The following is a 22114-nucleotide window of genomic DNA, read 5'->3' as shown; positions in this document are numbered from 1 at the left end:
AAGACCGAACCCATTCACGAACAACTCCTTCACTCATCACACTTGGTTCATACACGGCATAAAGTTTTCAATGAATAGCTGCTGCTTTGTTGTTGTTGTTGTTGTTGTTGTTGTAAGAAAACTATAACAGTTCGCACCTCGCACTTGGCGGAGTTTTCTATTGCAGCACACATTTTGAGACGCTACAAAATTGGAACTAGTGATCAGACAACCTTCAGAAATATTTTACGTCCAGAAATATTTCTGCTAGTTAACGTTAGTTACGACTTATTTTTATTTTACTAAATAAGTATACTAGCTGAGCCTGCTCTATTTACACAACGCACAGTTCTAATATGAGCGTGGATCTCCTTCGCACTTCTCACTATATCATGTGCAAGTTCGTTTACGAACACAAGTAAAGAACAGGAAGACTCTCCAAGGGAGTGAATTGCTATGGACAAACATATAAATGTAGTATTTTAATATGTAGAATGTTGGGAGGAGTTAGTGGCAAACTTAGATAAGTAATAGATGATACCAAATGCAAATGTTTTTTTCTTATTATTCCATATCCGAGTACGCTTCATTGTGGGTCCACAAGCCTTTGAAATTGCCAGCTTGCAATAGGTTTTGTTATTCAGATTAAAGCAAAGCTCCTGAAATGTCCATCAACCCGCTATACGTAGCTCCTCTACATTTGCCTTTCACAAGGGTATCAACCTTAACGTCCTAGTGTCAATATTAAACTAATAATACGTGAAAACGACACCTAAAATGTGGAATAGAAAAATAGTATTTTTCTTTAAAAAAAAAAAAAATGAATGAGAACTGGGAAATCTACACAAAATTTGGAATCGACCAGCGAAAACATTTCTGACACATGTGGTTTTCGAGATCGTATTGTCGAAAAGAATTGGCCACAAACATATAGTATAAACGGAATTGACCGCAAATATGTAAACTTTTATTGGCCACAAACATATAAATCTATCATTTTAATATATAGATACTGCTATATCGGTTTTACTTCAATAGGTTGCGTGTTCAGTACAGCATGAAGTTTTAGGTTTACAAATTCGTTTTTAACAAAAACTACACATGATCTTTTAAGCCACCCATATATGTCTATCAAGAGGTATAGGTGTCATCTTTAAACATCTTTTTTCCGTTAAACACTAATAATATTATAGAATTTATTTATTTTAATTTTAAAAAATCATCCTTATTCTCCGAAGAAATCTGTTCCGAGAAGTAAATAAATAAATCATTATTTGTATGACATTTAGGTTTATCTGTCAGTGGAAGAGAGAGTGGTAATCATTTAACGATTAGTTACTTACTTGTTAACATACGTTTAAAGTAAACAATTGAAAGTATATGTAAGAATACATTGAGTAAATTCTTTTTCTTCCTTTTGTTTAGGGAGCTCCATCGCTTTGTGCAGAATTCACTCCACCCACAGACTCTTCAGTTCGTTGGACAAGATGATGATAAACAGCAGGTTGCAAGAAGGAGATTACTGGCAAGGTATGTCATTTTAAGACTAATACAGGATGTTCACCCGACCATGAAACCGTGAATTTCGCTATCAAATCGTCAAAAATGTAGAAAATTTTCTAATTAACAGCGAAAAAGCTTATCAGAAGCCACACCGAATGGTTTTTATTGTTTTTGTGCTGTCAGTAAAGATTATTTTTATATACTTTCCAATTATGAAAGTGTAAAATTTTAGACCATGAAAAATTCGTGAATTCGATTATTTAGTTGGAGTGTGGACTGTAATACACCAATGTTATGCATATTAATGCACTAATTTATCTATGTGTATAAAGGACCATCAAGGATTATTATTTTCTTACTGTATATTTCGCAAATCCCACTGTTTGCACAAGAAGAAGAAAGAAGATAAAAAAGAGTATTAAGAAGTAGTCCAAGAAGTAATCCAGAGGACTACATGATTAAACAAGTAGTGGGTTTGCGAAATATATGGTAGGAAAATAACCCTTGACGCACCACACAGATAGCAAAACGCTCTTTTATATCCTGTTAATACTATTTTTTTTAATTTGCATCCATAATAGGTGACAAAAAATGCATGGTGCTTGGTGTGAAGTATATAATTTAGTGAGTACTGTTAAGAACCATTGCTTTTATGTATTTATTTATTTGATTTTAGTTTTGAATGTAATGTTATTCAGTATATATACATGGAGAAGGAAAACATAATTACACACTAAAGGACGTAGTCTGTATGCACTTTCACTAAACTTTTGATCAGATAGGGAGGGGAAGAAACAGGAAAAGGAGAAGAAAAATTAAAGAAAGAGAAGTAGCTATGAAGCCTCCAAGTGGGTACCATGTTGAAATGCAGAGTAACATCGAATGTAATAATTTTATCATATGAATTTTCAGCAATTTTTCGTTCTTCGTTAGACATGCACTGTTAGATTTTAGAACTATGCTGTGCATAAGGATGGGAGTTCTATAGAAAGTCTATGTCTCTCCGTCCGTCTGTCGACATGTATCAGTACAAAAAATGATAAGAAACAGCGAGAAGCAGTTTATTTATTTATATACTTTTGTAATTGAATCAGCATCAAAAGAATAGTTTCCATTTCCTCCGTTAACCCTTTATTCAAACGGAAGTTATAGAAAACAGTCACTTCCAGTTTCAATACTTATCGCTATAGAATAAAAACCGTAATAAATCGCTAGAAACTATTTACTAACTTCGATTCAGAGTTCCTAAAATACAGGGTGTCCCAATTAAATCCTATTTTCATTTCTGTATTTCTCCCACACTATTTGAGATATCCAAATGAACTAAAATGCACTAAGAAGGTACACTCATTAAGTTTGTATACAAATATCAAGAAAGTCAGAACACTTCAACATGTGTCCCACCAATCCAAGTGCACATTGTCTTCTGATACACTTTCGCGACCACCACCATGCTTTTTAGCCACTGAACCAGTCGCCAGGAAATTCTGTTTCCATACTCGAATTGTTTTCGCATTAGGGGCTTCTCTCTAGTATCCCTACCGGAATCGTCGTTGCACTGCGACAATGGAACCAAGTTCTGTATACCACCACACTACCTGCGCTTTTTCTGCATTGGTCGTCATTTCACTGTTCCTGCTGCCACCACCACACCTGGCGAGATTTTTGGGATCGACAAATTTCTAACAAAACTCTGGTGTTTCTTCTACTGTATTACATCTGGAAAAGAAAGAAATACCCATACATTAATTTACCACCACGAAATGAAAATAGGGCGATTCAATTGGGACACCCTGTATATTTTATTTCATACCGGAAATTTACTACATTTCTAGTTTAGTATTGACTTACACAGAGTAAAAAGCGGTAAGATATTACAAGAAATGTTTTTTGATATTGCGTCACCATCCCAGAAATTAAGTTTTATCTCGACATTTTTATCTTTCTATTCAAGTAGTAGTGGAACTCGCACGATTTGCGGTTTTAACTCTGATCGCCGTAGTGAAAAAACGGTAATAGATAGCGAGAAGCAGTATTTTAATGTTAATTTAGTGTCCGAAGAGCAGGTTCCACCTCTCACCTTATCTCTCTGTTACAACTGGAAGTTAGAGATCTTCCGGTTTCGGAATTCGTTTTACAATATAAAATGAAACACACTGTTAATTCATGTGATTCGCAGAAGTGGTCATGTAGCATCAATGTGTAAAGTCATAGAAAGAACAGAACTAGTAGTAATTGCTTATAGAATGTACTATGTAATAGTGCTAACAGTGAAACATGAACTGTTCTTCAGAAACATATTACAGATAAACTTTGAGGCCAAGGAAGGTAACTTTAGTAGAATCATTATGAGTAAGCATTAGTAGAAAAACTTTAAGAACATCCCATCGCAGCATATTTCTGTGGAAATCTATACATATTAAATGCTGCAGCAAACTGCCACTGATCACTCACTATTTTTATGTTTCTCAATTTAGGTGCAGAGGGGTGAAACAAAGTGATCACGAAGCAGACGTGGAAATAATTATTACTACTTTCTGTCCCCTCTCACTTCTACATGGCATTAAACTATTTGAATCCTTCTGCTGTTCAAAAGATATCTAGTCTCTGTTCGCTTTTGTTTCTAAGCGGTAATAAAATAAACTGTGTGTATCCTTCCACTATTCAAAAGCGTAATTGGTTAGTGATGTTTCATAACCATGGTTACAGAGAGCGGAAGGAGAGAATTCTACATTTGCTCTTCTGCGTGTCTATATCGTGTAGAGAGCATGCAGCAGAAAATTGTCAGTGTTTTGTAAACCAGTGATTTCCTTTCTTTCTTTTTTTAACGTACTTTAGTTACGCATTTTTTTGTTTGTTTGTTTGTTTGTTTGTTTGTTTAGAAGATGGAACAGACAATAGTAATAAGATAAAACATTGTCACATATACACACACATACCAGAAAAACTGAGAAATTTAGAAATTTCGTAAGACTTTTCATCGAACAGGAAGGAGAAATAGGTATAAAATAAATGTGCAAAAATCAGCAAACTGAGAAGCCTGCGGAGCGATATCATAATTTACACTCTGCTTCACAGAATTATTCGTGTACATGTTTGGACATTATAGAAAACCGCCTACGAATCTTATTTACTGACTAGTAGAGCAGTGAAGGTACATTTCTCCCAATACATTGTTTTGCTTGTATGTTTGTAGTTTAACGTCAGTTTTGAATGGTATATGTCTTCGCTGGAAATTCGATTCTGGGACGGCATCTGATTCGTTGTTTATAAGTATCATGAGTAAGTGGTCTCTCCTTTCTTGGCCCCAATAAATAGTAATAGATTTAAGATATATTTATTGGAGGAGTTTAAAACGAGAGCTTAATTACAGTTATATTAGATCTACAAAATTTTATTAAAATCACGCTTAAGTAGTGCAAGAGGACAAATAAGAGGTACTGTGGCTTAGGGGTAGAGTCCCACGTTTTTATTCCACTAATTATTTCAAAATCATTTGCTCTAATTACTCATTCATCTCCTTTAGTCTACAGGACATAAAACATAATTTCGTTTCATTTTAAGATTACAAAATTTGTTTTCTTTAAAATATTTTTAAATAGAGGTGATTCGATGAACATTAGGGAATCTAAAATAGTTTTACGTACTACGTTTATGCCTTTAGGCTAAAGGAAACGAATGATTAATGGAGGTGAAGTTTATGAAATAATTGGTGGAATGAGCATATGGAAGGATACTAGTGACAAAATTCATGGACATAATGTTGTCCACCACAAAGTAACATGTGCAGAGATCGAACCAGAAGCCTCTCTCACCAGAGTTGAGCACTTTACCACTGACTCACGGTGCCTTCATAATAGAGAATTGTTACAGGTGAATGTTATTTATATAGAATCAGTTTATATCCTTCGAACTTGATATTTTTTAGATTGTTATCTGTTCTTGTGTTTTATTTTAGATGCTATCTGCGGCTTGGAGAATGGCAAGAAAGTCTACAAGGAATCAATGAACATTCTATACCAGCTGTACTTCAGTATTATGCTGCAGCAACAGATCATGATCCTGGTTGGTACAAAGCATGGCATGCGTGGGCGTACATGAATTTTGAAACTGTTCTTTTCTACAAACATCAACAGCAACAAGGGGAGAACACTAATCCATCGCGAACAGACAATACTTTAAGACTTGTAAGTATAAGTTGTACAGTTATAGAAATAGTTTTATTTTTAAATATGTCGTTTCTGATGACGGCAATTTATAATTATATATTACAATCTATCTCAGTACTGAGGATAGGAGTGCAGGTTTCTCTTTTTCGTTTATTTATAATACAACTCTTCAAACAGTTTATAATTGTTAGGGCACTGTTTGAGAAGATATATTCAGAGGACGATTTAAAATATATTAGAAGGAAAGTCGAGCATTTGTGCGTATGGAGGAGAGGATTTAAAGTCATAGTCGGTGCTAAAACAGGCAGCTACTGTGTTAAAACGAAGAGTTCAGATGAGAAGCATAGTGAGTAGGAGCACTCACTTGCTTCTCAGTATATCTAACCCGCAATTACTTAATTTTGATAGTTGACTGTAAGTGATTCTGGAGGTTCAGTCTCTTTCCTTGTTTTTGTAAAATCTTAACTTGAAATTTCGTATTTTATATAAAAACGAAAAAGGTGTTCTCTAGCCCAAGGTGTTCCGGGGATTTTGGGGTATTTTTTAGACTTTCAGTCAAGCAGCTGCTGCATCGTCACTATTTATCCTAGGATCATGGTTCATACCTCATTCTCTTCAGAATGGAGCTGGCTTTCAAATGGTACCACTTGCATGCTCATACCATATACCAGGAGAGGGAAAAGTGATGTCAAAGGGGAAATTTGGGGGGGAATTTTTTTCACACTTTGGGCCCCTCTGGAACGGCCCTGTGGGAACGTAGAGATCTCAAAAAACCTGATAAATAGTACTTGGTATACTGAATGTGTGTCAAATTTCAAGTTTCTATCTTGAATACTAAGGGCGGGAGAAATTTTATCAAGAATCCCCACAATGCCCCAAATTACCGCAAAACACCATGATCTCAGGTAAAAAATTTCCTGAGACATCTGTATTTACCCTAGGACGATAATACGCCAATCATTCTCTTTAGAATAGAACTGCTTTTCAGGCGGTTCCATTCACATTTCTCCATCATGTATCTAAGGCGGGAAAATCCCGAAATAAGGGATTTTTTGGTCTAAATATCCCTTTTTTCAACTTTTAGCCCCTCTGGACACCCCTGTTTTAACGCAGAGATCTGAAAAAATCTGATAAATACTACTAGGTGGGCTGAATGTTTATGCACAATTTCAATCTTCCAGGTGCAAAAGTAAGCCCGCCAAAAATATATATACCGACAATGTCCCATATTCCCGTATACAGAAGGATATTTTGTAAAAATTCCCTGAGACATCCCTAATTACCCTAGGATCATGGTTTGCACATCATTCTCTTCAGAATAGAACTGCCTTTCAGGCGGTGCTATTCACATGTCTCCATCAGGTATCTAAGGCGGGAAAATCCCGAAGAAAGGGATTTTTGATAAAAATATCCCTTTTTTCAACTTTTTGCACCTGTGGATCCCCCCTGTTTTAACGCAGAAATCTGAAAAAAATCTGGTAAATACTACTCGGTGGACTGAATGTTTGTGCAAAATTTCAATCTTCTACGTGTAAAAATAAGCCCGCCAAAAAATAATGAACATAGGCTTAATAAAAGAAAATATATATTTGAGAATTATGACGTCATCACCTCCTATGTCTCGACGCAGGAAGGTGTGAAACCATACGTAAGAAAGAAGAAGAAAAAAAAAAACGGACGAAAAAGCTCAAATAGGAGAGTTATAACGCAATGTACCATGAAACACCCGTATGGTACAAATTGTACCATCGGATGCCGAAAGGGCTAGTTATTGTTCTACGAGTTAAACAGAATACATAATTCTGAAATTTCCTTCATAATTGCCGAACATTCGTACATTTCCGATTCTTCGCCCATGGTGTAAAAGAGATTGCGCCTATGATTCGATTCTCGGAAGGAGTCCTGATATTAATGTACATGCATATGTAATTAATGTGGAAAACAAGAATTGTATGTGCGAAGCTGTAATGGTTTCTACAGAAAATAAAATTCAAATAATACTCAATGATACAAGCATTGTTAATTTAACACCATATTGTTTTGTGATATGATAGTTTTATATATATACCAAATAATGTAATAAAATTGAATAATTCTATGTATTAAAAAGAAATTATAGGAACCTCTGGGAGGAGGACATTATTAGAGAACATTATTATTATTGTAGATTATCAAAATGTCTCTTTTTCTTCCAGAGGTTCCTATAAATTTCCTGTATATAAACATTATATAAATTTCCTATATATATATATATATAAACATTAATGAGACCAATATTTTCTTTATTTTTAACAGAGTTCTCAGCATATTTCTCAGTTTACTGTTCCCGCTGTTGAGGGATTTTTTCGATCAATTGCCCTATCTCATGGCAGTTCTCTGCAAGATACTCTTCGACTTCTTACGTTATGGTTTGATTATGGACAGTGCCCAGAAGTATACGATGCGATCGTGGAAGGCATTCGAACAATAGAAATTGATACATGGCTTCACGTATGTTACTTCATTAATAAGAGAAAATTTTGCTTCATCTCACAGTATAATGGTATTTTGAATCCTATCGGATTTGAAAGTATTCTGGGTTCCAAACAGAGAGTCGCATGTACACTCATGTCCAAAATTATTGTCTATAAATATGTTGTTTTACGAATATAATTTGATAACGAATTCGCTCGGTATTTCTTATGTTAGTATGTGTATAATCGACAAAGAGATGTATGTGGCAATTCATGTCAAAAGAGGAGTAAATAAGAACAATAAAACTAAAATACTTTCTTCTCCATTTAGCAAGATTTTGTTGTACTAACTCTAATTTTCGTATTTATAATTCTTTCCCTATGCAATTTACCACAAATATACCCGATTGTACACATAGTATCAGTATTAAAAGTGCCCTGCGACAATCATTTTGGACATGAGTGTATATGAAATAGTTTGTAAAGCGCACCTTAAGCTTCAAAGTGTGGTCACAACATAGAATTGTACAACACCAGACTTTCAACAAGCCTATTGGTGCCCAAAAATTGTTATCCTGTTCCAGAATTTCAAGGTTGCTTATTGATGGTCTTTTGCAATGTCCTGAATGATCCATTTTTTAAAATTAATATTTTCGTTTGTTTAAGTTGGGCGTCCCTTTCCAATGCCAAAACTAATGAGACGAGCTACAATTTAAGTTGGAATCCGAACCACTGTAATGCGTTCAAGTTTCAAGGCACTCCCACCGGGAATCTACCTCGGTAGCCCGTACACCAAAGGCGCGCGCTCCGTAGACCTCCATAAACCAGCGAAGAAGACCATACAAATTTTAAGTCGTGTAAATTTAAACGATTTCCAATATACAGTTTAATATCTCCTTCTCCTCCTCCCCCTCAAAAAAAATCAATGAACATCAAATATAATATCTTGGGGCTAAGAATTGTATGTCACCAAATTGTTCGCCTAAATATCTTACTTTAAGGAGAAGCGAGAGAAGGGGTAAATGCTTCCGTTTTGTTGAAAGTAAATAGTATTATGTATGTCTAATCTATTTAATTCTGGAAGTGGAAATGTTCGCAGCATTTACAGCTAGGAATTTCAGTGACATTGTTCTCCTGAAAGAAAGATAGGCCTTTTAAATTCGTGAAATCCTATCTCTTAATTATACAGTTATAGTTACAGTCTACTTAACTCACCTAGCACATATAAGCATCCTCATCTTTAAGTTGTTTACGTATATCTTGCGCATCTCGTTATTCCTAATTCTGTAAACCTTCTGATTTTATTTTTTTTTTTATATTTTTACTACTACTACTACTAGTACTAAGCACACTCTCAGACTCATTCAACCGCTTTCTAACTGGCTGCCGACCTTCCACTCCGTGGCAAACTAGATACATTTCCAGTTTATAAGAAGTATTTTAAACTAACTTGTAATGCTTATGTCATCCGGAGCTTTTTTTTCTCTAGCTTGTTGAAACTCTGCGCATTGCAATGCCCAAATTAAATTCAGCAAACCTCAGAATACACAGCTCTTTTTACTTAGTTGCTGTTGTTATGTAATCACTGACTGGGTGTTGTGCATGAGAGGATGATGTCACAATGTTGCAAAGCCTAAAATTTTAAATGATCATGTCCATTTCGCAAATTAATTCACGTTGATGCAACTGTACATTTTAAATCCATGATAATTTCAAATCAGCCTTGACTCGATAAAGCATCGTATAGAATATACGGATAAGAGATTAACGGTGATCTTTTCCACAGTAGTTTAGAATGATGTTGTCAATTGTACTCAACGATGGTATGAACGGTTTGTTCTTTCTCAACTCGTAATATTACATAATATGTCTATAGTAATATGAACTGATCCTTGCACTTCTTGGACTATATAATCGTTACATGTTAAGGTGCATAATGCAAGTGGCCTTATTCTTGTTCCGTGCAAGTTAAATGGTTAAGTGTACGTTCAATCTTTTATTTAAATTTGTTTGAATAATTTGTTTTGGTTACGTGATAGTATAGTTGCATCACAGTTAGCATATTACGCCTTACTACATTTCTTACTTTGTAGAAATATGATTTATCAAATGTGCTATAATGAGTCACTTTTATTATAATTTGTTTTAGACGTTTATGGACTGTAACAATCGGTAATTCACTTTTGAAAGCATAAAAAAGGAATATTTGGTAGTGTATTCGGCCCTGTGTGGTATGTGCACAATGTAAACAAACGCGAATCCATCCGTGCGTAGACATATATGGGCTTTCAAAACGTATTATGAGTATTTTTATGCATATAAATCTGTACCTCAGAATTGTTTCCATAATAAATACGTAAAATACCATTAAAAGTAAAAGAATGACAATACCCCTCACTTAATGTATTATGCTTAGCCGCTCTGTATTGAAGCGCAAAGCGGTCATCCTGTAAGCATTAACAATCGAGGTTAGGAACAGCCTTTTACATATTAAATAGGGGAATATTGAAGTATACGTAGTATATTAATTATCAATTCCTTCTTTTAATTAAAATTACAAAATATTTTATCTCTTTCTAAGTAATAAATCCCTTTATTTAAGGAATTTTAAATTACGTACTATACATTTTTATAATTCTAATCTTAAGGGAGAGGTGAGCGCAGTGCATCGAAGAGAAGTAACGACGAAAACCGGAAACAGAGCTTCATAAATGTAGTTTTCTTGTGAAAGAAATGATTTTTGGAATTGCTAACCTAGTAAAGAAAAATAAAAATAAAAAATGAATAGATGAAGCATAAATAGGACACTCAGCAAAATTTAATTAAAAACGTTTGGGTTTAAAAATCCCACCTGTCACTTCGGGGTCCATGCCAAGATGGGTACATAATATTTTCCTATTGGGAAACATTATTTATTTATGAACTTATTTTTGTTATTTGTAAAATAGTAATTACAACTGCAGTTATTCTCGTGGTTCCGTGCAGAACATTCCACGTAAAGTAGAATGGAATATTTTCTAACCTCCATGAGAGAGTTGGGATTTATTTTAAGATGTAATGCTCTGCTCTATAAATCAAAATAGGGGCGATGCCAGCCAATGTCTTGAATGTGTTGATTGCCTAATTAATAAGCCTATCTTCCAGTCTTGTAATTTGAGTTGGTTAAATTTTAAATTATTAAAGAAATTGTTCAGACGTAACACGTAATAGAAATTATGTTAAACTTTATACTTGTAATCCTAATTGAATTGTACTTCTTAAGCAAATTTGACATAACTATTATTGATAATAATTAATGTTACACTGTTGTTTTAAAGTAAACTTTATTAGCAGCTGAGGGAGCTTACATGCCTTAACAATTCATACTATAATTTGTGAATGTTATTTCAAAGTATAGTAAGTAGATATCACTGTAAACGGGTACAAAAAAGTTAATTTGTTTGAAATTGAATGTCTAATTTCAGAACTTAAGAAATGATACAAATGTGATAAACAATGCTAAATAATAATACTGATAACTAGAGTTAAATTCCGAGTTATCCATTATTTGGCATAGAAACATATTTGTATTCCAAATTAATTAATACAGACTCCAATATAGTAATTCAGTAATTTACCAGTTTAAACAGTCATAAAATTTCATTGACTTTTCTTCAGGCTATAAACCTCAATATGAACGTTCTAGATTTTCTCGTTGGAAAAGTGGGAATATTTCATGTGAGGCTCTCGTAATAGACTTCTTGTTCGTAACATGATGTGCTTAGACACGATAATTAATATTATTTCTTGTTTCATAGGTGATTCCGCAGTTGATCGCCAGAATTGACACACCTCGTGCTCTAGTTGGAAGATTAATACATCATCTGTTGATAGACATTGGGAAACACCATCCACAAGCTTTGGTTTACCCGCTTACGGTTGCTTCGAAGTCAGCAAGCATAGCACGGCGGAATGCAGCAAATAAGATTCTCAAAAATATGTGTGAACATAGTCCATTGTTAGTCCAGCAGGCTGTTATGGTATGTTTTCCTTTTTGAAAATAACCCTTTTTCACTCATGGATTGTTCAAATGGAGCTGTAACTTTTTAATCAAAAATGATTTTCATCTTCAGATTTGTTTATGTAAGATACAGAGGACCGAATTCAAATACAGTAAAGCCACACGATTACCCACGAGTACCGCGAAAAAAAAAAAAAAAAAAATAAATAAATAATAACCTTGCTCTACTTGTGCTCAATTATTTTTCATAAGAGGTCGCTGCGAACTGACATTCTACAAGCAAATAAATACTATGTTCTAAAACAAAAAATAAACTGCATTGTAAAAAATCAATATTTCCAACAATAGTGCACGTTTCAAAGTGCAGCTCTTCTATGATAAGCAGAACCCGATGGTTGTAAGGTATGAGAAACCGGAATTGGGAAGAGTGATTTGCGTGATATCAAATTACATTCATTGTTCACTGTAAGTGAAAGTCCGCGGGCGACCACTGGGGGGTTAATTACAAACAAAACACACACACACACACAAAAGAAGAAGAAAATGCAATAGGCCCTACAGTGCGAAAGTAAAACAATTACTGATAAGTTTACAGTACAGTATTGTTTTTTGTTTGCTGTTCTTTATTTTAGTGATTTACACGTGAAGCAAAGGTATTTTAAAAGTTTGTTATGTTTTTGTACAATAAAACAGTTTTTATGCTGATTTTTTTTTTCGTGTTTGCACCTCATTTTTCGTCTTTTTTCGGGTTATCCGCGATTTTCGCCATCCACAGTGTCCTTGACACCCAAATCCGCGAATAATTTGGGCTTTACTATATGATCTTGAATGATAGTGGTACAATGGAGGAGCGCTCATTTCTGGAGGTGATTCGCGGTTCAAATCTTGATTGTGTCATGTAAATCTTGTGTTGTGGACAAATATCATGATGTAGGTTTTCACGACTGCTGCCTTATTCTATTAATTATGTTATAATTGTTTATTCGTTCCATATATTCTATTTGTGACAACAGTCCCATTCTTCTTCTTTGAAAACTCTATGATCATAATAATGCGCACTTAAGACGTTTTCTAGAGTGACGATGAACTTCTTATTTATATTTTATTAAATCATTCTAGTCGCGTACGTTCATGTTCCTTCTGTTAAACAAATTCCAAGACAGTAAGGAGTAATTATATGTACCTAGAATATTCGTAATTGAAAAAACTTGTCAGTCTGATATTACGCGCATTTTGCAGTATACATTATAATGTATATTGATGCCTGAGTTCAGAAATTTTTGTTTCATAGATGCTAGAAATGTCTGAAAAGAGTTCTGTAAAAATATTTTATTGAAACGTTTAACATACATGATTATCAGTTGTTAATAAAATCCATATTGTTGTTTACAGTATTGAGCGGATAAAGTTTAAGTGTGTGAGCATGTACTTTTACATTTATGAGAGTTAACATGTGAGCCTGTGCAAAGGGGATAAGATGAAGATTTGATAAGGTTTTATAGGATCGGTATTCCCGAGTTGTTAATAGAGTAAGTGTGGTATATCATGGAAAGATTGTTGATTAAAATGATTGTGGATTATAATTAGTGGTTGAGTGTTCAAATATAAAGAGTCGTGTGTATACGGTAGAGAAGCTATTGTGGATATAACAAATGATTGACGGAAGTTCTTTTGTCATTGTAAGACATTAGACGAATTGGCATGTGTGGTTAGCCTATTTATTGCAGGGACCACGGTGGCTTAGTGGTAGAGCGTTCACCTCTGGTGCTTGGGGCCACGGGTTCGATCCCAGCCCCCGCCAAGTGAACTTTGTGGTGGACAAACACCGTGTGCGTGGGTTTTCTCGGGGTTCTCCCGTTTCCTCCCACTTTCTTTATTCCACCATTTCATCCATTACTCATCATCACCGTCTCCTTTAGCCTAACCGGCATAACCGTGGGACGTAAAACTCAAAGATTTCATTTCCTATTTATTGCAGCAGTTCCTCCTATGCTTATTAGTATTGACTCACCTTAATGAAGATACAATTCTTTAGAGAGCAACAATTGTAATGCAGGTACGGTATTTTTTTTTTCTCTCTCTCTTTTATAAACAGCTCCTTTGAGCTTCTTATAAAATTACTTCGTATTCTTTCCTGTAGGTGAGTGATGAATTGATCCGAGTAGCTATTTTGTGGCACGAACTGTGGCATGAAGGCTTGGAAGAAGCTAGCAGACTTTACTTCGGTGAGAGAAATGTGAAAGGTATGTTTGATACCCTGGAACCTTTGCACGCAATGCTGGAGAGAGGCCCACAGACTTTGAAAGAAACTTCTTTCAATCAGGTAAATATATTCAAATGAAAATCTGTAATCAATGACATTTGTCTATTGTTATAACAGTGTTCTTCCTCCCACTCCCGAAGCTAATCTGTTTTTCGAGTGTATTATTTCCCAGTGCAGACAAATGAAACCAAGATTTATACTTTCCTAGAATAGCTTAGGAAGTTTTTTAACCGTGCCTTTACAGCATCAATACTGTACAGGATATCTAATTCTCTGTCAACTACAGAGCTATATCATTTGAAAATATAGCTATTAGACTTATTAATAAATATTAATTTCACCGTAACACAATAACCATATTATTAACTATTAACGAAATGTGCCAAATACTTTATTATACTGTATATTAATTTCATTACTTCGGTTATTGTTTTTAAAACTAGTGTTATTAACTTAACAGATAATGAAGATAAAATCAATTCTCTCTTATGACACACCTATTGGGCAATTTTAAACATGTGCATTTTCATTATATGTATATTGGGGTATTCTGTACTTCTTGTTTCATTTTCAGGTAAAACTTTTGGTACTTGAAGGTCTGTTCTTTCAACTGTGTTTGTTCTCATAAAAATAGGCGTATGGACTAAAGTAGCATTGAAGAACATAATTTAAAATAACTTTGAAGAACATAATTTATAATAACTTTGAAGAACGTATTGAAATTAAGTAGGCAAAGCAAAAGGCATGGCTTTCCATGTTATAGCTAATACATTCAGGAAATAGAAATAACTGTATAAAATTATCTCTGTAGGGACTAAACGTCTGGGGGAATTATAAAAAATGGTACTGGCTGTCGTTCACAATCTTCATAACGTGCTTATCATATGTGTGTGCGTCTCCAGAGCTTTCTTAGTGTATGGATGCAGTTTCTTTCCAAAATTTAGCTTTTTCTCGGTTTCTGTCTATTTTTCTAAAACAACAAAATCTTCCGAATTTTTACTACAGGAAACTTCGATCCATCCTAATCACAAAGTAACAAAATTAATGATTATTACTAGTGATCCTTGTCGATGTTTTGATCAGTAAAGGCAGAATTTCCGTATATTTTATTCCCCGGAATTGACAACAGGCATAAAAGGTGGTCGTGATACTTAGAAGCGTGCACACATTTTTTTTTTTAGTACTCCTATAGGTGCAACGCCAGCTATCAAAAAGGAGAAAGCAAAGCAGCCCTTATTATTAGTATTATTTATTAAACTATATTATCTTACGTATTGATTCCAATTATAAAAACCAAGTCAGTAAAATATTATCGATTGGGGATAAAACTAAACCCACAGAGACTTCCTCTTGTCGAGCAATTGCTCAACTAATTAAGTTACCAGCGGACATGGCAGCTTTTCCGTATTTTGGCGCTTTATTCCTTCAATCCTTTCGAGGGAGAACGAAGTTCACTAAGCCTAGATTTTTCTATTTTTACATCGTTGGAATGTATATTCAGGTGCGTTGTAAGTCCTGATTCTTCGAATTTTATCCATTATTAATTAAATTCCTGTGGGAAATCTTATGAGAAACAGCAATCTGTGTTCGTACTGTTATGGACAAACTGTTGATTTTCCTCTTCAGCATTGGATATTCAATCATACTAGTCTTTTTAAAAATAAATAATATTTATATATTGAAAATTCAATTCGTTATAGAGCTCCTTCGTGGCTAAGCGGTTAGCGTACTTACCTCTGGCGTGGGAGACCTGGGTTCGATACCCGGCGGGAGCTCATGTGGTTCGGATTCCACGTTAATCAGTAAGTCCCGTCTCATATAGCCTCGCTGCTGCTGAAAGGGACGTTAAACTTAAAATCAACTCAACTCAATTAGTCATATTCAAATGATAACGAGGGTTTAGTTTTACCCGTCTTAAGTGGTTTATACAACCTGTTTACCTCAGGAAATTGAAACTTGTGTCACTTCTCAGCATAATCTTCCTTTGGACACAGATTTTAGCTCTCGTGGCTAAGCGGTTAGCGTACACCTTCGCCATGTGAGATCTGAGTTCAATTACCGGCGGGAACTCATGTGGTTTGGATCCCACGTTAAGCTGTAGGTCTACGTCTCATATAGCCTCTCTGCTGAAAGTGGCGCAAAACTCATAATCACACATCAGACACAGACTTTTCGCAATGTCGACGCGCCTTGACTGCCAAGAACGCTCTTCTAGGAGTGTGTTCTGACTACTAGAAACTCGGTCATGTCGGAGCTGCTCTACTGGGAAAGGAAAGTCCACGTAGAGTATCTTTTATTGTCGGAAATAGCCAAAAACCACTAGGATCGAAGGAGCATAAAACAATTTCAGAATAGTTGTTACGAAGAAAATTTTTCCTTATAGCTTTTATCATTGTATATTTCTAGGCTTACGGAAGAGACCTAATGGAAGCTCAGGAATGGTGCCACCGTTACAAAGTCTCAGGGAATTCTCGTGACCTGAACCAAGCATGGGATCTGTATTACCATGTTTTCCGTAGAATCTCACGACAGTTGCCACAACTGACCAGTTTAGAACTTCAGTATGTATCACCCAAATTGCTGATGTGTCGTGATCTTGAATTAGCAGTTCCAGGAAGTTACATTCCAGGCCAACCAATTGTAAGAATTGCACAGATTCAAAGCTCGTTACAAGTGATCACATCCAAGCAGAGGCCCAGGAAACTCTGCATAAAAGGTAAGAGGGAAAATATTACATTTCTTTTTGGGTAGAGTTGAGCGTCGTTTTTCTTCATGAAAACTATACTAGTGATACCATGCTATGTAAATGCGAGTGCGGGGCCGCGATGGCTCAGTGGTAGAGCGTTCACCTCTGGTGCATGGGGTCCCGGGTTCGATCCCGGATCCAGCCAAGTGAACTTTGTGATGGACAAACCGTGTGCGTGGATTTCCTCGGGGTTCTTCCGTTTCCTCCCACTTACTTCATTCCACCATTTCATTCATTTCTTTAGCCTACCTGGCATAATCATGGGACGTAAAACTTAAAGATCATCTGTAAATGCAAGTGAAATATTTTATTTAAGTTGGTAGTTTTCAACACGTTACCCTTGAAAAATACCATCACCAACCAATGAGAGTAACCCTAAGAAAACTTATCTTATTTTCTTGATTTACTTATAAACTTACTTTTAACGAAAATTTCCCTGAAGTATGTTCTTAATGCTGCATGTCAACCCCAAGTAATAGACCATATATGAATGACTCAAAAGAAAAATTATTGGTATCGTTCATAAAAGTCAGTATATTTTACGAAATATTAAATAATAGTAAATTCACATTTTCAATCTTGATCGATATCAATCCCCAAACAGTGGGAAACTTCAAAGAAAATATATGCTGTGTTATATCAAATTTGAATATATTTTGCTGAAGTTATGGGATAGACAAATAGATTCACAAGTGTAGGCTACCAAATATTCCTTCTTTTAAAAAATAAAATAAAATAAGTTTGAGCTCCCTTGTGGTGTGGAAGACCTGGATTCGATTCCCAGCAAAAGCTCGTGATTCGGATCCCACGATAAGTTGTAGGTCCACGTGTGATTAGCCTCGCTGCTGAAAGGGATGCTACATCCAAAATCATATCAAAAACAAACAAATCTAAATTTGTCTTCCGGTTGTATCTAGAACATTACAAGTAACTAAATAAGTAAAGAAATATAATGCTTAGTAAAAGAGTGATAGTCGTGAGATTTTCAAAATACTTTAAAAATTTATTTTGTTAGATTGTAAGTTGTAAACAGTTTGTTCATTCTTGTCGTCATTTGCATTATTCAGTCGTTGATTATAATGAGATTCACCAATCGTACAATAAATATAAAAATAAATAAATAAAAATTTAATATGTAGAAAATTAATTTAGCAGTGTGTATTAAATTATTACTAAAGTTTCAGGCAAATATAAAGAGTATTATCATTATTATTACTTCATACTTGTTTATATATATTTTAATCATGTTTTAAACAGAAGTGGCGAAATAACTCAGAACCCAGGAATTCGTTTCTCTCTCTCTCTCTCTGTCTGTCTGTGTGTGTGTGTGTGTGTGTGTGTGTGTGTGTGTGTGTGTGTGTGTGTGTGTGTGTGTGTGTGTGTGTGTGTGTGTGTGTGTGTGTGTGTGTGTGTGTGTGTGTGTGTGTGTGTGTGTGTGTGTGTGTGTGTGTGTGTGTGTGTGTGTGTGTGTGTGTGTGTGTGTGTGTGTGTGTGTGTGTGTGTGTGTGTGTGTGCGCGCGCGCGCGCGCTGGTGAACCCACCAATCTTTGTAGGTCGATCGGCTACAGAGCAGCACTCAGCAATTTTTGCAAAGCGAGAATTTTTTAGTGGTTGCTCGAAAAGTTTTTTACTTTTAACGCGTGCAGGAGCATTATAGGGGTCCCCCCGCGAGTTCTTTTGACTCCGCTCGTTTATACGGATACAGCCGGTTTGTGTGTGAAAAGTGTGTATTCAGACTGAAAAATTTCGTTTCTCGATCGGTGTGTATTCCGACGCAGTGCCATCTACGTGTGTATTGCAAGCAGGAACTAGAGCAATTCAAACTCCCTGCAGCAACGTTCACCATTGTTGCCAATCAAGTATTTGTTGAAATGTTAAAGAAAATTAGCAGCTATAGCAGAGGAATTATTCACAGTACGAACTAGGATATGAATATTACGTAAAAATAACCCTATGCCTAAATTTTTTTCGTTTGAACTGAGGGGAGGGAGAGGTGTATATATATATAAAAAATCTATATTATAAAATTGAAAGTGACTATGTTTGTGACTTAATCTCTTGAACTGCCCGACCAATTTCGATCAACTTTGCAACATAGATGCGGTTCTGGCCTGGGAGTCTTTTTAGCTGTTTACTTTGACAGTAGAACTTAGGGGTGGGGGAGGAGGGGGGACGTATAAAAAATAAATAAAACTTAATAACTCTTGAACCAAATGACCGATCAGGATCAAATTTTCAATGTAGATGAGGTTTGGGACTGGGATGACTTTCGTCATTTCATTTTGACGGAGAACGTAGGGGGGGTGGGGTGGAGGGGGCAATTTATGAAATCAATAAATATAAAAATAAAAGTGACCATGTTTGTGAATTAATAACTTTTGAACAACCCGATCGATCTCAATCAGATTTTCAACATATATGAAATTCAAACCTGAAAAGTTTTTTATCATTTCATTTTGACAGTAGATTGTAGGGGAGGGACAGGGGGAAGGGGCAATATATGAAAATGAATAAAACTTAACTCTTGAACCAACCTACCGATCTCGATCTAATTTTCAACATAGATAAGGTTTGGGTGGGGATGGTTTCTTCATTTCACTTTTACAGTACAAAGAAAGAGAGGGGGAGGGGAGGGGACAGATATATAAAAATAAATAAAACTTAATAAGTCTTGAACCACTCAACCGACCTTGATCAAACTTTCAACATAGATAGGGTTCGGGCATGGGATGTTTTTATCATTTAACTTTTACGGTGCAACCTAGGGGAGGGGGAGGGAGGAGATATATAAAAAACAATTCATATAAGACTAAAAGTGACTATTTTTGTAATTTAAAAACTCTTGAACTATCCGATCGATCTCAATCAAATTTTCAAGATACATGAGGTCCGGATCTGAAAACATATTTGCAATTTCACTTTAGCGCTAGATCCAAGGGGAGGGGGACGTATAAATAAAAACTAATAAAACCTAATAACTTTTGAACCACCCAACCAATCTTGATCAAATTTTCAACATATATGAGGGTCGGGCCTTGAGAGATTTTTTTATTGTTTCACTTTGACGAGCCAACGTAGCGGAGGGGAGGGGGAGATATATATATGTAAAAATAATACAATAAAAATGACTGCATTAGTGACTTCATCACTTTTCAACCACCCGACCGATCTCAATCAAATTTTAAACATACATGAGTTTTGGGGCAGGGATTGCTTTAGGTTATTCAGTTTCACAATGGAACGTATGAAGGGGGGGGGGGGGAGAAATTTCTAAATGATCCAAAATGACCGAAATTAGTGTTGAATCCATAGTTTTCGGGGTCGATGAGAGAAACAGTGAAACTTCTGATGCTGTTTCAATCCAAATTCAGCCCTGATAGTTGGGGAGGGGGAGGGTACAACGTAGTGGAGAGGAATAAACATTTAAAATGATCGAAAATGACTAATATTAGTGTCGAATTCATAGTTTTAGGAGTAGCTGAGATTAACAGTGACAATTCTGATGCCGTGTGTCGCAGGAAGGAGGAGGGGGAGGGGAGCTATATAAAATAATGATCGAAAATCACCGATATTATTAGTGTCTAATTCATAGTTTTCGAGATCATTCAGATGATTAGTGACATTTGCGATCCGGTTTAGGTCTAAAATTAGCCCCGCCACTTGGGGGAGGGGAAGAAAGAGATATATAAATATGATAGAAAATGGCCACTATCAGTATCGAATTTATAGTTTTCTGGATCCTTTCTATGAACATTGGTACTTCCGATCCCGTTTAAATCCAAATTCAAACTCACAACTTCGGGGAGGGGGAGAATATATAAAAATCATCGAAAATAACCGATGTTAGTGCTAAATCCACATTTTTTGAGGTCGCTGAGATGAACGGTAACACTTCCGATGTCATGGCCCGCAACATGGGGCTGGGGGAAATGTATATATATAAATGGTCAAAAATGACAGATACTACTAATAAATCTATAGTTCCTGCGGTAGCCGAAACGAACAGTGACACTTCTGATGCTGTTTAAGTCAATGTTCAGCCCTGACACTTGGGGGATGAGGAGGGATGACATACATTAAAATGATCCAAAATGAGCAATATCAGTGTGCATTTAAATTATTTATTTCAACGCAGCGAAACGGGTAATATATGCTAATAAATCTATATAGATAGATAGATAGATGGATAAAATTGAAGATAACTGTTTGTGACTCTAAATCTGCTGAACCGTCTGACCGATCTGGATCAAATTTGTAACATGGATGAGGTTTGAGGCTGGAGGCTGGGCTGGCTTTAGGCTATTCAGTTTGATGGTAGAACTGAGGGTTGGGGGAGGAGCAGTGGCTATAAAAATAAATAAATCTTAATAAATCTTGAACAACTCAACCGATCTTGACCAAGTTTTCAACATAGATGAGGTTCAGGCCTGGAATCGTTTCTATGATTTAAATTTGACGGAGCAATGTATGGGATGAGAAGGAAGGGGAGATATATAAAAATCATTTTATATAAGAATGAAAGTGACTATTTTTGTAACTTAATAAATCTTGAACTATCCGACCGATCTCAATCAAATTTTCGAGTTACACGAGGTTCGGATGTGGAAACTTTTTTGTAATTGCACTTCAACGGTATATTCTAGAGGAGCGGGAGGGGAAGGGGACGCATGAATAAAAATTAATAAAACTAATAACTTTTGAACCACACAACCAATCTCGATCAAATTTTCAACATGTATGAAGGTCGGCCGTTGGGTGTTTTTTATCGTTTCACATTGACGAGCCAGCATAGGGGAGGGTGAGGGAGGAGAAGTATATGAAAATTAAAATAAAAAAGACTGCTTTGTGACTTCATCACTCCTAAACCACCCGACCGATCTCAATCAAATTTTCAACATACATGAGTTTTCGGGCAGGGATTGTTTTAGGCTATTCAGTTTCACGATGCAACGTAGGGGAGGGGGAGGGGGAGAAATTTAAAATGATCAAAATGACCGATAT

At 35.6% G+C, this 22114-nt stretch overlaps 1 protein-coding gene across 2 annotated transcripts in view; it reads left to right on the top strand.

Annotated features, from left to right (window-relative positions):
• Window positions 1-22114, top strand: part of mTor (serine/threonine-protein kinase Tor) — a 144408-nt gene that overhangs the window by 76833 nt on the left and 45461 nt on the right. For both annotated transcript variants that reach the window (XM_081736855.1, XM_081736854.1), the window contains exons 28-33: window positions 1405-1509; window positions 5441-5669; window positions 7947-8141; window positions 11902-12123; window positions 14245-14427; window positions 16774-17083. In XM_081736855.1, coding sequence (XP_081592981.1) covers window positions 1405-1509; window positions 5441-5669; window positions 7947-8141; window positions 11902-12123; window positions 14245-14427; window positions 16774-17083 — 1244 coding nt within the window. The remainder of the gene's footprint in view (window positions 1-1404; window positions 1510-5440; window positions 5670-7946; window positions 8142-11901; window positions 12124-14244; window positions 14428-16773; window positions 17084-22114) is intronic.

Source organism: Thermobia domestica, chromosome 13, assembly GCF_964235325.1.
Source record: "Thermobia domestica chromosome 13, izTheDome1.hap1.1, whole genome shotgun sequence".
NCBI classification, from domain to species: domain Eukaryota; kingdom Metazoa; phylum Arthropoda; class Insecta; order Zygentoma; family Lepismatidae; genus Thermobia; species Thermobia domestica.
This window is presented reverse-complemented; position numbering and strand designations above follow the sequence as displayed.